The sequence below is a fragment of the Empidonax traillii genome, unplaced genomic scaffold (genome assembly GCF_003031625.1).
Source record: "Empidonax traillii isolate 1590-97213 ecotype Southwest subspecies unplaced genomic scaffold, ASM303162v1 scaffold471:size1368335, whole genome shotgun sequence".
In the NCBI taxonomy this organism is placed as follows: Eukaryota; Metazoa; Chordata; class Aves; order Passeriformes; family Tyrannidae; genus Empidonax; species Empidonax traillii.
Window position 1 is genome coordinate 1,103,932 of NW_020955664.1, and position 15,574 is coordinate 1,119,505.

The 15,574-nt window shown below is 38.0% G+C and overlaps 1 protein-coding gene across 2 annotated transcripts in view; it reads right to left on the reverse strand.

The window, feature by feature from the left end:
• Positions 1-15,574, reverse strand: part of NOX4 (NADPH oxidase 4) — a 101,554-nt gene that overhangs the window by 49,553 nt on the left and 36,427 nt on the right. For both annotated transcript variants that reach the window (XM_027895817.1, XM_027895818.1), the window contains exon 12: positions 11,333-11,393. In XM_027895817.1, coding sequence (XP_027751618.1) covers positions 11,333-11,393 — 61 coding nt within the window. The remainder of the gene's footprint in view (positions 1-11,332; positions 11,394-15,574) is intronic.

Consider the following 15,574-nt stretch of genomic DNA (forward strand, 5'->3'; position numbering starts at 1 on the left):
CATTTCGTATAACATCTCTCAAAGGGCAATATCGAAACCTTAGCAGGAAATAATCTGAATAACTAACAAACTAAATGAGCCATCAGATACTGATTGATTGGTTGTTTTGTCGGGTTTTTTTGTTTGTTTTGGGTTTTTTGTTTGTTTGGGTTTTGTTTTGTTTGTTTTGGGAGGGTTTTTTTGGTAGGCGATACAAATTATCAGGAAATGTATTAAAAGTTTGGTTTAATTTCACCTGATGTGAGCAATTCTGTTATTTCTTTTTACATCTGAATTAGACAAGTCATTCTTGAGAACTTAAGCCAGATAACGTTGTGAATATAAACTGCTACGTATAACTTAGTCTGGGTGGTTTTCATTTATTCTTAATTAATAATTTCTTAAAAATACTTGTATTTGTTGACTTAGCCTTTGTGTAGACTTCTGTTAAAATATGATGTGGGATTTTCTATCAGATTGTAATCTCAATTTTTCAACTATAATACTACAAACATAAAGAAATACTAGACATTTTTACATGACGGAAAATCTGTTACTACTCAAGTCCACAGAAAAGGTATTCCCAGCCTTCAATGGGAGAGAAAAGCTGAAAACTATTACTATGCAATACTACATTGATAATTATTTTCTAGAACAAAGATCCAGTGGTTTAACATGATTAAGATCAAACAGTTCCTCACATCACTGTAAGGAAATGGTTTAGCATATACTTTTCTAAAAAAGTGATTTTGCCAGCTTGGTAACTATACACTGTCATTTTCTATCTTTTGATAGATATCTATCTAGAGATAGATTATCTATCTTTTTGATATCTATCTTTTGATTCCTCAGGTACCAGTCATGACCTCATATAACAATACATCAATGCACCATCACAAATTCATCAATACACAATGAGACAAATTATAAAATCGCCTGCATAGAGAAATGGTACATTCTGGTACATATGTGCTGAAAAGCATGGGAGAATTTTAAAGAAAAATTAATTCTCAACAAATTTTTGGATTAATGAATTGCTGCTTTATTTGGAAACTAAGAAAATTATATTTTCCACGCTTGTTAATAATCGGGCACAATTAGCATAATCACCTCAACTAACTAAAAAAATGAAAACAACAAATAACAGAAATTATAAAAATGTCTTCCTTTAATTATGAATTTCAAACCAGTCACAGCTAAGCTTGAGAGACACTTAACTAACACAGTGTAAGTGTAATCCCTGAGGGGAAGCCCTGTGCTGTCAGGCTGGCACCAGTCACTTGGCAAAGCAGAGCAAAGCACCACAGCTTCAACTAAGAAAATGTGCGTGGGTGTCTGTGGCATTTTCCTTGAGGAAATGGCATTTACAGTGTGTTTAATGAATAGGGGAATATGTTAAATTTATGACAAAAGATAGTTCTTAAAACTGCTTGTCACAGTGAAGAGCACAAACTGCCCACTGATTTATTTTAATTTCATATAAGATGAGGAGGCTTCTCAGAGTCTGTAGGTGTGCTAATTACCATTGACAGTACAGTAAAATCATCACAGCAGCCACTTCAGCAGTACTCAAAATAGCCAATAACCTCTGAAACTCCTCCTCTCCCAAAAATCCCCCTTCCACACTGAAAAATGTGTCAACAGCACTCACAGTACATACCAACTCCACTGAGTCCGTCTTTGCTCAATACATATAAAAAAGACACTAATGTGCCTATTTGGATTCACAGACTTTCCAGGGTCTTTCCCCAGCAGAAGAGCATTTTCTCATTCATGATCATGGTATTTACTACTGCATTTTAAGTTTTACTAACATTTTAAGTGATGTTAAAATTTTCTGATTCCAGGTAAGTCTCAAATCTAAGCAGTCAGCCACTGGTCATCAGTTTCTATAAGCAGAACAGAGTCCCTTCAAATTACTAAAAACACAGTGATTCTTTCTGTAAAGCATTGTCCAAATTATACTCTCTGTAGATGGTCAAACATTTTCAATCAAACCTTTGTTTATCTAGGATACTGAGATTTTAAGAAAAAGGAAGTTATTAAAATGTAAAAAACACATCCAAATGCTGAAAGTACAGGGAGATGCGAGGGCATGTATATATAAGTAAAATGCAGCACTTCATGAAATTCATAGTTAAGTTTTCTCACATGCCCATTTCTTTTCCCAGCCAGAAACTGCACTCTGTCTGCCAAAGATGCAAGTGTTTCTCTCTCCAGGATGAGAGTGAGACCGTGGCATATTACAGTAAATATACCCTAAACTGGGAACTCAGTCAAGAAAAGATAAAGAAAGCTGGAGACACACAAATCCTAAGAGGCAGGAGGGAGAGCATTTACAAGTGATATTTTTGGCTTTCAGACAGCATTTTTGACCATATGAATTTTTTGAGAAAAAAGTCATATTTCGCTATGAAGAAGTTAAATTAACTTTTTTTTAAAAAGTAGAGGTATCTTCCATTCATTTACTAGGCAGTTTTATTGCTCATACTTCTCATGGAAAAACTTGCTTTCAAAAAGTAGCTGGGGATGTTATTTCATTCCCTGCTAATTGCTTTGACTTTACTGCCTCTTCGTCAAACCTGCTGAAGGCACTGCATGCCTGAAAGACAACCTGTTTTTTCCAGCTGCTTCGGCTGATCTAATAAAAGATATTACTTTTCCCTACAAAACTTGCCTCTCATGGAATATTATGTCATTATAAGGTACTTTGGTTTAATCTGCTACAAATGTCACAAACTATATAAATAAGAAGTGTCATGTTATCCTTTTTGAAACAACCTCTGGCACTTCATCCTCATTTTGAGCAAGAAGAGCTTAAAAGAAAGAAAAAGATAAAGAACAGAAACATGCCTGAGATGCAGAAATGTGGGTTATGTTGTCAGTGAAAAAAAATACACACTTGCCCATCAGCTGCTGCACTTCATACCAAACGGCCATTTATTGCTGTCACAGCACAGCTACTCCCTGTACATTCACATTCTGGAAAGTAATTTTCAGACTATGAATTCTCTCTAACAGTTTCTCCTCACAGCACTTCAGTTAATACTGAAATAAGTGAATCCTTTGTCTCACTAAGAAATGCTACATGCAGCAGGTACTACAAGTTTCCCTCAAAACTGGGAGGCACTAGCAATTAATGTACCTTTCAGCATCTTAAACCTTATACAGTATTTTAAGAATTTCTGCCTTGCTGTCTTTGGAAATTTCAAGACCCGACCAAAAAAAAAAAAAATTGGGGTGTAATTACAAATTAATTTAGCGGACTGACACTCAGAAAAGGATGCCTTTCTTTTAAAATATGGATTGCACTGGTAGTCTGGCTGCATTCCCATCAGGGACTTGCCTCCATGCCTGTGTTCTGCCTTTGAGTATCCACATTTCGACACATAACACCTCAAGGTTTATAGTCTGACACAGAGCTGTGATTAGTGTGTAGTTTCGTATGTGGTTTAAGTTTGTATAAAATGTATAGGCACAAATATTTTACGCTAAACTCTTCTGTTCTGAGCAGATGTAAGGATACCTATTTGGAAAAGTTGTGGAAACTTGCTGTTGTCCCTTTGTCTTGACTTTCAGTGCAAGTTCTAAGGTTTGGTTTGATTTGGGAAGAAGATAACCCTTTTATAGCTACCACATACATTGTAATCCTATTTTTGCAGTTGATAACTATACAGGTTATTAATTATTAATAATATTTATGACTTAATGGGATCAATCTCCAAGGAAGGACTGGGGCAAAAAATAGCTATGGTTGCAATTCTCCCCTTAAAAATTCTTGGATCACAGACTGGCTCTATTTCCTTATAGTGAAACCCAAATTCTCCAGCTACTACTTGATGGATCTAAGAAACAATTCATTTTAAAAAGTCAAAGGACAGGATGGAGCAACAGGAAGGGGTGAGTGTGGCAGGTGAATGCAAAGCTGTGTTGCAAGGGCCTGTAGGGAACTGATCCTAAAATTTGGGATGTTGGATTTGTTTCCCATGAACAAGGTCAGCACTGATTTTAATGTGCCTTGGAATAGAAAGCCACTTTGTAACTGACAATTACTGTTTCAAGGAATAAGGAGCAGTACAAGGTAACATGGCAGGTCAACAACCATGATTACTGGTGATCTTCATGGCAAAAGAGAGTTCTACTTTAATTCGCACCACAGCCCAAATCAACAGTGAGACCATACCGAAAGGCAAGCCCACTTCTGCATTTCAAAGGAATGTTAGAAGTGGAGAGCATGAACAAAGCAGGAGCAAACCAAATGCAAGATCTCAAAAGCTGAATTTAGTACAACAGATAACCAAATGGAAAGTTCAAAAGTGCCATGCTCGTTTTCTGTATTTGTACACAAAGAGGCAACAACTAAAATGTACACACATTTCCCAGAGGTGGTTCTTGCCCTGAAACAAGGAAAGAAGGATAAAAAAGAAACAAAACAAACAAGCAAACACCAAAAAAACACCAATAGAAAAAAACAGTAAGTTATGTGATTATCATAAAGCTGAGCTTCATTTTCACAAACAGCACAAAAACAGCCCATGAACATCCCAAGGTCGAAGCTGAAAAATCTGCAGACTATTTCAACCCCAGATTCTGGCTTTCATTTATGGTAACTTCAATACAGAAATTATTCTAAGAGGTTATCAAGCATCATGCAAGAGTTGGGAGCATATAATGATAACTGTCCTTTCTGATCATAAAGATCATAAATATCAACAGTTCCTACAGAAGTTTTTCCTATTTTATTTTATATTCTAAATCTGAAATAGATTTTTCCTCATTAACTACAGCAGGTTTTACAATCCGTTAGAAAAGAATCCCACATATTTAAAATCTAATTTTAAGATATTTTAACCAGCAATTTTTAATTAAACTCTGATAAGTCATAATTCCAATTCTGAAGTGTTTCTGCTTTTTTCTCCTGTCCTGAAGGGAAAATTTTCAATAAACTTGGAACAAAACTACATATTTGGTATGGATTCTTTAGCAAAATTTGGGTGGTATCTAAGGGAATCTATTGCCTCCTAGGAAATGCAGGTATTCACACATGTGAGCTCTCCTATTTCTCTAGAAACCATTACACACTGGAGTTCATTAAAGGTGCTCAAACAAATGAACCTGAAAATCCAGCCAGACTTGTATATTTGGTGCTTGAAGTAGCTGTATTCCTCTGCACAGAAACTACATAAAAATGGGACTTCCCTAAGCAAAGATCAACAGAAAAAGAGTGAAACACTGGCAACTTCAGAATAGCAACTTTGCCTTCTTAAATAGGTAAGAACAGCACACAGTGATTACAAAACTAGAAATCTTCCTGGCAGCCCACTAAAATACATGTCCTAAAGATCTTCTATCTTGTAACTCTATTAGCAAAGCAGAAAGCAGTTTTTAGCTTTTTTCCACTAAATTCATTCAGATCCTATCAGATGCTACATGTTAATGTACTCTACAGCTTTCACTCCTGTAGTACATAAAATTAATGAAAACATCTGAAGCATGACAAGAAATTCTGCAACCGAGTGTTCTTAGACCAGTCTTTAATTACAGCAACATCCACATATCCTGTGCATATTATATCAAAGGATAAAAGTAAATTTACATCATTGAGCCATGTCACTTTCTATAATCATTACATGATTAAAAAGAACCTGAGATATGCAAAAAAGTGGATGTTTACAAATAACAGGATACATGAAGAAAGAATTTCTGTGTAGGAGAAAATTTCCTTCAAGGTAACTTTTTTACTCTTTTTCCCCTCTAGGGATAAAACTCATTAACTGTTCAAATTGGATTTGACTCAAGTTACACTGTTTTTGGTACTAAGTCAGCTGGAGTTCAACTATTGTAAAACAATCCAGGTCAGTAGCCAAAAATTCAGATGTGTTCACCTTTAGCATTAGTTCTTTAATCAGAGGAAACGGGCTTTCAGCATTGAGTCAGTAAACTAAATCTGTTCTCCTTTTGTTCAGTCTCTTAATTTTGTCTTTTATGAACCTTTTTTCAGGAATCAATAAAATAATTAATGAACATTAATGGCAATGAAGAATAAAATTAGTATTCTTTACAGCACACTATAGGTAATTATATTTTTAAGGCATATTAACTTCCCAGAAATGTAACTATTATTTTATTACTAATGTCAAATTATATTAAAAAGAAACACAATTAAACCTTTTTAGCACTCAATTCTGATATCTTCCTCAGACGAATAAGTAGGATTCCCTGGCAATATAAGAATTGTTAGTCATAAAATCTAACAGCGGAAAATAACATCTATCTCACCTCTGCCCTCTTCCAGAACGGCACGCTGATTTTGCTGGAACACCGGACAGCACCACATCATTAACACCTTTACACCCTGCCAGGAACCTCATAGAATAACTAAACACAACTAAATACATGTTACTATGGAATGAAAAAGGCCCAAACCAAACAGAGCTTTGAGGTAATAGCAAGAGTCGATCCACTGTTCATCACCAGTGAGTAGATATCTTTAAATCAACTCAGTAGCAGTTACAGTGAACCTGGGACAACCCTGTCACATCCTGCAGGCCGACTATGTAGTCTTATCATTTGTTATTGTCATCTTCTGCTCCACACATTCCTTCAGTCTGAATCAAGACCTACTAACCTTACAGTAGATACTGACTGAGTGAACCACTACCTCACTACATCTTAAACTGTCTTCAGGGTTACTGGAAATATAATATTGCCTCTTTGCTATATCCTACACTTGCTGATAAATTCCAGGTAAGTGCAGTAATGCACAATCAGCCTTGGGATGCTTCAGGCATCCTCTAAATCAGGAGTTGAAAAGGTCATACAGATACTCCCAACAAACAAACCCTCCCAGACGAGAAAGTTTAAATCATTCTTCCTTCAGAGCCACTTAAAAAGTATGTTTATTTTCTTCTGGTGAACATGACAAAAATCCTTAGTCAGCCTCCAAAATTGTAAGCAACCTCCTTCTTTTTTTTTTTTTTTTTCTGTTTAAAAATAAGAAATTTGGGGTGTGTACTGTTTGCTGTCTCAGGTCTTAATCCATAGGGACTTAAACAAGGTCCATGCTTTCATACATTTGCCATGTTCTGGAAAATTGTTGTTTTTAATTGAAAAATGGTTTGTTTGTTTTTTCCCCCTGAAACTTCCAGGTCCTGGACCTTCCAAAAAAAAAAAAGAACTGAGACAGTATCTGACAAAAATTTCCATCATACAATGTCAGGATTCAAAACAAGGTAGTCTGTACCTAAATGACCCAGTGACCACACATACCCTCATTTGTAGCACAAAGAACTAAGCAAAGACACATCTTTTCTGACGAGTTTATTAGGGTGATGCAGTTCGGTGCCCCATAATCTGTCTATTCTCGCTCTAGCTAGGCAGTTCCAGCACACATCCCCACCTCCCACTGCCACGACATTTAGTAAACTACAGGGCACAACTATCAGATTCAGTGGGTGGTATTAAAGTGCTCATAGGGCATTCCCACAATAAACATCATGCTGCTCAGGACAGGCCTTGTGAACGTCTCCAGGATCACACAGCCACACAGCAGGATGGTGTCACTACTACAAGATAAAATTACTGTAGAGCACAGAACAACATCAGTGCTCTAAACATGGTCCCACACTGCAACATAACAGCAACACACTGCAAAATAACAGCAATGTTTTACTGCCTTGAGGTATGCAGCTCACCTTGACACCTCTGAGTGCTCTGTATTTGTTTTCCATAAAAACACGCTGCATGGCTTCTGAAGCCTGTTACTTCTGCATCATCAATATCACTTTATGTCCCACACCCTGAAGCTTGTCTAGTGAATGAGACACATTGTCTTGATACACTGCTATGTTGTTGTCAAGTTGTTGGATGCAAGGCATGGCCCGTGGCCTCTCTTTTTCCCCTCCAGAGATGCCAGATGAAATGTCAGCTTTCAAACTAAGTAAGCAGTAGTACTTGAGGCAGCAGCAAGGACAGAGGAGGCATAATGCTGATTAGATGACAGCTCTGAGGACAAACTAGACAGTGAGACAAAAGAAAATTAAAAAAAAATCCTTTTGTAAATACTAAACCAAAAATCATTTCAAAGCTGAAGGAAAAACAGGTAACCACAGAGATACAAGAAAAGCAGAAGAAAACAACTATTTAGAGGGGAGGTCAGTAACAAGATCAGCTTATTGGCTCAGCCATGGATCTCACAGCTCTGACCTGTGAATGAGTCATTGCAGGGCCCTCAGTGTTACTGTATGGTTTGAAGCTGCAATCCACCAGCTCAGCTGGGACAACTGCCAAGCAGCCACAGAGGAAGACGGGCTGACTTAGCTCTGAGCCACGGGACTAACCCAACCTGCACGTGTGCAATCACCACAGTTCAGCTGCTGTAAACACACTGTAACTCAGGTGTCTAAGTACTGACAGGTGAACTAACCTGCGTTCTACAGCCATGGGTCTCACAATGCCACAGAATGTTTTGCTAATACAATAGGTTTTGACTTAAGTAGTCACATGTCAGCACAAGGACAGTAGCTAAATGATCCAAACCCCATTTTTTAGGGAGATCTCTAATAGCTGTTCCAATATTCACAATACCCATGGCATATGGCAAAAGAAAGAAGGAAAAACCAAGTTAGGAACCTTTACATGGGAAAAATCACAACCAGTTGTCAGTTAATTAAACTAACTACCTCTGAGGCAGTGATGAATACACCTATGATGAATAAAGAGATAAAGGGATGCTTTGAGCCTGGCCTGTCTCATCCTAAACTAGACACACAAACAGGTCAGAGGCCTACAAAGTGAGCTATGGGAAATATTTTAGGTGAAATTGTCTGCTAGAGGCATCTGAGGGCACATTACAGCAATACTAGTGCTTGTGTGACTGTTTTCTGTGATGAACATGAAAGTTAAGCACTACACAGTTACCAATACCACCACAAAGCAGGTGAGAAATAGAAGATCTCAGATTTAAATCAGAAAAGGATGCGGGTGCCTACATAATGGGAGGAAAATTTCTGCCTTTATCCAAATCTCCTTCTGAAAAGGGTACATTCTGAGCTCTCCCAAGTTCAGATAGCACCATTTCACTTGAATGGAGCATGAGAAAGGGGGTCTGAATTACCATTTTGTTTGCAAAGGTCTCAGAGCTACTGCTTCTGAGGTTTCTTCCTCTCTTCCCTATGTTTTCTGTCCTACATTTTCCATTATTCAAATCATTGATTTTTAAAAGCAAATAACACTATTGCCTGACAATTTACTAAATATCTGCTCCTATGCAATGCATTATTTCTAGAGTGACTAACTCTTCCAAAAGTCACTTCTTTCAGCTTATTCTACTGGAAATCTAAAATGATATGTACTGGGATATGGGCAATAAATGACTTCCCATCAACAGCACCTTCTCATCAGTAGCTGAAAATACTATTACCCCTTATCTTTTCTCTTGACATGCAGTTGCTTTCCCAACCAACAAAACAAAGTCGTTAAGGCTACAAGATATTCTGATTAATTTTCAAAACATAAGACTTAGTGTAAAGGAACTTGACCTCAAACAACTAGCAGAATTGGTTTGCCAGCAATCTGTATCCCCTCTCTTGTCCTTACGGCTTATGGCAGGAAATTGCTACTTCACCACATCTCCCAGGAACAGACAGCACAAGCTAAAGCCATCCAGAGGAGAAATTAAGTAGTTCTTCTCTGCATTTCATGGCATATCTGAACTCCTCTTGCATCCTTTTAATTTAGGCTTGTAACTGAGTTCTCTGAAATAAATTGTTAAGTCTCTTTGGTGTCAGGTATAAACTGTCGGGAATGTAAAAACGTAATACAAAAGAGAATTTTAATAAATAGGATAAAGGCTGAGAGAATAGGTCAGAAGAAGAGCTCAAATGACAGTATGTCTCATAAAAACTCCTCCAGTCTAATATCCTGTCTGCAGAAGAAGCCTTTAGAGCATGCTTAAGAAAGATAATAAGGAATGTGGCAAATATAATAATCCTTCCTCCAACAGTCAGCAGATTAGAGACCGCTAATTGTCACAGGGCTTAAGGGAGCGAGTGACAACAGGGTTCCATGGCACAGATGTAGCATAAAGGGTTGGGTAAGCCATCTGCTTCTTTACAGCACTACAATAAACTGGGCTCTGTAATGTGACAGTGTCCTGAATCTTATACAGTCCAACACAGGCAGACCTTTCTCTCAGTGGAGACTATAAATACTGAGTTGGAGGAATAATATTTAAATGCTAATAGAGAGCAGTTCATACCATAGAGGTAATCAGAAAATTCAAAAGATGCCACTTATTTTAGAGAGCTCATTTAGCCAGTACTTCTTCATTCCACTCTCCCAAATAGCCTACTGTCCTCTCTCATCTAGAAATGCTGCTTAACAACAAGAGTTACCATTCTGAGGCAAAACAGGGCTAATTATGCCCACAATCTGCCCCTATCTAGCCAACATCCTATACCTCAAGCAAGAACAGAAAATCAGGGTGATTATGGAACATATGTGCATATGGCATTGCCCTCACAACCTTTGCATATTGAAGTCTTCCACAGGCAAGTATGCAGCCAGACCAGAAAGTTCAACAAATATTCATGGACTTATTATCCCTGCATTGGTCTAATCCTTTTTAGGGCTACAAGCTCATTTGACTCAATTCCACAAACACACAAGCTGATACAAATTAACATGGAAAATATTTCTTCATAAGAAATGAAGCAGACGGTGCTGTGTATTTGTCTTCCTTACAAGGAAATGCTATGCTAAGCAGGAAGAAAGTCAGCCGCCAAGAAATAATGACAACTATCACTTGAGCATACAACTGTCACAGGGAGCACCAAATTACCATTCTCCTCCGCGGGGAATCCTGGCTTACACCCCTGATCTGGAGGACATTCAAAGAGCAGTGGAAGAGCATGGAAGAACATGAAAGCAAACCTGTAATCTCAGTGTACCATAGGCATTAATTAACCTGGCTGCCATCCAAACTGCTGGCATCAAAATCCGCTTATCTGGAAGCTGCACATTTCAGCATTTCTGCAGACACTACTACGCACAGAGGCACTGCAATGCACAGGGGCAGTGGGATACCCAAAAATAAGAAAAAGAGGTAGAAATGGAGGAACACTGAAAATTATTACAGTGCAATAAGAAGATCTGTTAGTAGTTGGAAAAGCATGTTATCTGAAGAAATGGCACATCTGAATAAAGCAGGGGATGCATCAAGAATGTAATAAAAACATGAACGATTTCTAGAGAGAATACACCACAGTCAAGGAACAATTGTGCTGAAGCCAGAAAGGGAGAACAATTCAAGTAAAGGTATTTGTCTCTGAAAAGGAATTGTTTTTCTACATACCTGTCCAGTCTCCTACTATTTTTACGTGGACCCCAAACGTTGCTTTGGTATCTGTAGGGCACTAAAAATATTAAATATATTAAGGACCACTTCTGGTTAATAAAAAAATAACAAAATGCATTCAAAGTACAGTTGTTAAGACAGAACCTGGTGTAAATAGGTCATTCCTGAGCAGCCATACCAGCAGCTATAGCATTTAAAAAGCAAGTCTATCATCAATACAGTTTGGAAAGCCAAGCATATCTAGTCTCCAGTCAGACTTAACCCTTTCTTCTGGTCACAGAGGAGTTTCAATGTTTGCTTGGGGATGTGATTTGGAACAGTCACTTCACTAAGCATTACCAACTGAGGATACAAAAGCATGGAAATACTCACTCTACTATCAACACTCATCACTCATAATCAGGAACCACCCTATCACTCCTAAATCAAGGCATCTAAGAGATTTCTGGTTCTTGAATGTCAGAGTCCATGTTTTCAAGCTGATCATTCTCACACAACTGATTCTTTCCTCTAAATGGAAACTGAGATTTTGCTGCACTTCACAACAGCTTACAGTCTGCAAAGGAAAAGCACCAGATTGTGTGGCACACCATAAAAATCACTATGCAGCCACCATATTTACAGTCTTATCAACACCATGGTATCTAAGGACCCCCAGACAAGCCAAGTCAAATGTCTAAGGTGCCCCCCAAGTTTTGTTACTTGTTAGCTGCAAGGACATTTTAAATGCACTTCCTGGAAAGCTTTTGCAGGTACACCAAATAATTGCACACATAAACAGGTCAAGCAACTATTACTCAAGAAAAGATTCTTTGCTTTTATTCTATAAACCAACACCATTGATTTATTTTTGATAACAGATAATACTACTGAATTTTGATGCCTTTCTTAGAACCTGTTAATGATTGATCCAAGCTCCATCATGAAACCAATACCTAACAGATGATGCTCCTGTCTCTTTTTTTTTTCCCTACTGCTATAGAGAAATAAGAGTTCTGAGGAGAGGGCTTAAATTCAAGAAACACATCTATATTATAAATAAAAAGTCCAGGTAGCAAATCCAAGCACCAAATACTCAACCATGCACTATGCTTGTGAAGACACTTCTTGGCTCTGTTGTGGACCTTTACCATTGGTGTTCCCAAGATAATCTGTTGTGGAGTGCAAAACCACCGGACTCAGGGCTGAGGGTCAGTTCCTTATTTAACAGCAGACACGGATGAAAGGTTAGTATTACCTACACCTTGGCAAACCTAACCAGGGAATACAAAGTCTCAGCTAGTCATTCCATTTTCCTGAAGGAAAAGAGCACTCTTGTTAAGATTGCTGATTACTAGACAGACTCATATTTAACTTCTTGTCATCTTTCAAGTTTTCCTATAAAAATGGGGTAGAGAAGCCTAGAGTCTCAATTATTTCAGCAAGTTTCAGACTTCAAAAATAAAATGGCATTAAGGGAGGGATGCTGGCAAACTTCACACAGTGAGGTCAGGGTTTGCTATGTCTAGTGGCAATGTCTTCCTACAAAAATATCAAAGACCAATTCTCCACATAAAAGCAGGTAATCAGCCTCTCAGGTAGAAAGTTGTATACTGGTAATAAAAACATCTGTTCTCCTGGAGGCTTCTGTAAGAGCCTTTAGCAGCGTTTATTTTTCACTATGGGTTATCGCAGGGCTCTCTGTTTCACAGGAGGTTGACTGATTTTCTTCATTTAACTATCCACAGTCCCAGTTCAGTACATCTTCTATAAAATTATCTGTCATTCCCTCCTTCCATGAAGTTAATGGCAGAATACCCCTTGTCTCCAGCAAGAATAGGTTCAAATCTTTTATACATTACCCTTGTGATCAACTCCTTTCTGTACTACTCCGAAAAATTATCCAATAAAAGTGAGATTTATTTCTCTTTAAACTTTAGAAAACCTATTTTGATACTTACAACTGAATTTAATAGATCCTCAGAGAGTTCTGAAAAAATTGTGCTGCTAAGTCTTATCAGAAGAAACATGCCCATATGGGCTACATGGAGTGAAACGCTCTCAGTTCAAGAGAGAGAAAGCATGTAGATGGTCCAGCAAAGGGTCACCAAAACAATGAGAGGATTGGACAACCTGACATACAAAGAGGGGTCAAAAAGGGACCATGTTTGTGCAACCCACACAGGAGAAGGAATGAGGAGATCACTGTCTTCAAAGAAATAAAAAATAGCTATAGAGAAGATGGAAGTGCTTTCCTGTCTTCAGCACCATGCATGGAGACAGGACAACAGACCAGGAGCACAAGTTGTTTCAGAATCATTCCATGATTCTATATGGGTACAAAAATCTCCTCTAGGTGACGAGCAATGGAGAAATCAGCATATGAGAGCATAGCATATAGCAAAAGAAAACTATGTTATGAGCATCTGTTCCCCCAGCTTAGAGTACCCTGAATATTTAACATCACTGGTATCTATGCCCAGTCAAAAATCAAGTCCAAGACAAGAAACAGGACAAACATTACTGAATTTATTTTAATGGTATTAAATACAATTCAACATTTTAAAACACTCTTTTTAGGCCTTGGGGTGCATAGAGTGGGGTGAGTCAGAAAACTAGCAAGCAAGTGGAAAGTTAATTCTTGAATGCATCCAGTTCTTCTGAACTACTCTTCCATAAGAACTGTGAAGCCTCTTTGGAGAGATGTTAGGTTTTGATTACAGGCTGTCACAGAAATGCTAATGCATGCACTAAGATAACATTGCAGAATATCTGTTATCAGAAGAAAGGAGATGAAAGAGATGCCCAAGTTACATATCCCCTTATGGCTCTGCAAATAAATCTCCTTACAAGTTCCTGTGGAGATACTGTACTACAGTAAACACTATCCTCTGAGTTTGGTGCTGTAGTAGGTGGACTGAATAGTGCCCAAAGTCACAAAAAAGATCTGTGCCACAGCTGGAAGTACAAAGTGTCTGATTTGGGTAATTAAAAAGCTCATTGTGGAGTTTATTAAATAAAAGAAAACTCCTTCAAAGAAGGCTTTCTCTTTGAGGAAAAAGCCATGATATGATCCTAATATGGATTTGCAGATATCCTGGCCAGGACTGGAAACACTGCAGAGACCCTGTTTTCATGCTACTGCCTGCCAGTGGGGACCAGCTGCACTACAAACCCCAAATCATCAGCCCATCCTTACTCCAGACTCAGATGAACCCTTACCTAGATCAAGAAAACACATTAAAGACTTGGCATGTTTGGAAAAGAGGCAGAAATGAGGGGAAAAATAAGAAGAAAGAAACACAACCAATGTATTTTCCCTCCTCTGAAAGGAAAAAAAAATAAAAGAAATAAAAGGTTTTCAACTTTGTCAACTGACAACAAAATGTGAACCTCAGAAGCTCAGTAAGCTGTAGCTTGTCTGGTTTCATACAGAACTGATATAAACATTCCTAAAATGATTCACTCTGACATCAGAAAATTAACAGAAGTGATGACAAACACAGGCATGCTATATAAAGGTAGCCAAAAAATAGTAGCTAGACTTCAGTCTGACTCATAAGAGGTGAACTCTGTTACACTGGACTATTCCTGTTTTAACTAATTAATCCCATAAGAAGCAAATTTCAGAGGAAAAAAAGTTACTATGTGGAGTTATTCTTTTAAACATATTTCCCCCTCAAAGGCTTGGAGATTTTCAAAAAAAATCTGTTTATTTTTCTGTTTCATGTTATTTTACAGATTGGATTTTGTTTAAAAGTTTTCCCTGTTACAGACTTGGCCTTACAGCTATCCTAATTTAACTGGCAGACATCAGCAGACATTATAACATCTCTGAATGTGGGGAAATCCTAACCAGGGAACATGATTTAAGTATCAAGGGTGTCTGGATGATCAAGGCAAGACCACCATGCCTTGAATACTCATTGCTTAAGCCAGAGCCCTCCCAGCTTTACAGCCAACTCCTTGTAAGCAGCCCAGCTGCAGAAACATATACATTTTTCCTTTTTACTTTCCATTCCCATCTACTCCTTGTTTTACAACCTCAAACACCTCCAGTCTAGCTAGTGGAAAAAACACACCAAAACACTGCAGGATGCATCACTGGGCAGCTGCAGTTCCAAGAAGGATCATTCTGGTCATCTGGGGTCTAACTTGCTCTGTAACACAAACCACAAACCCACACCCACTAATTCCCGTGAGTCTGTAGTTTAGCATTTGCTGCTTCAGTCCCTGCAGTCTCCATTGCTAAATTTCTCT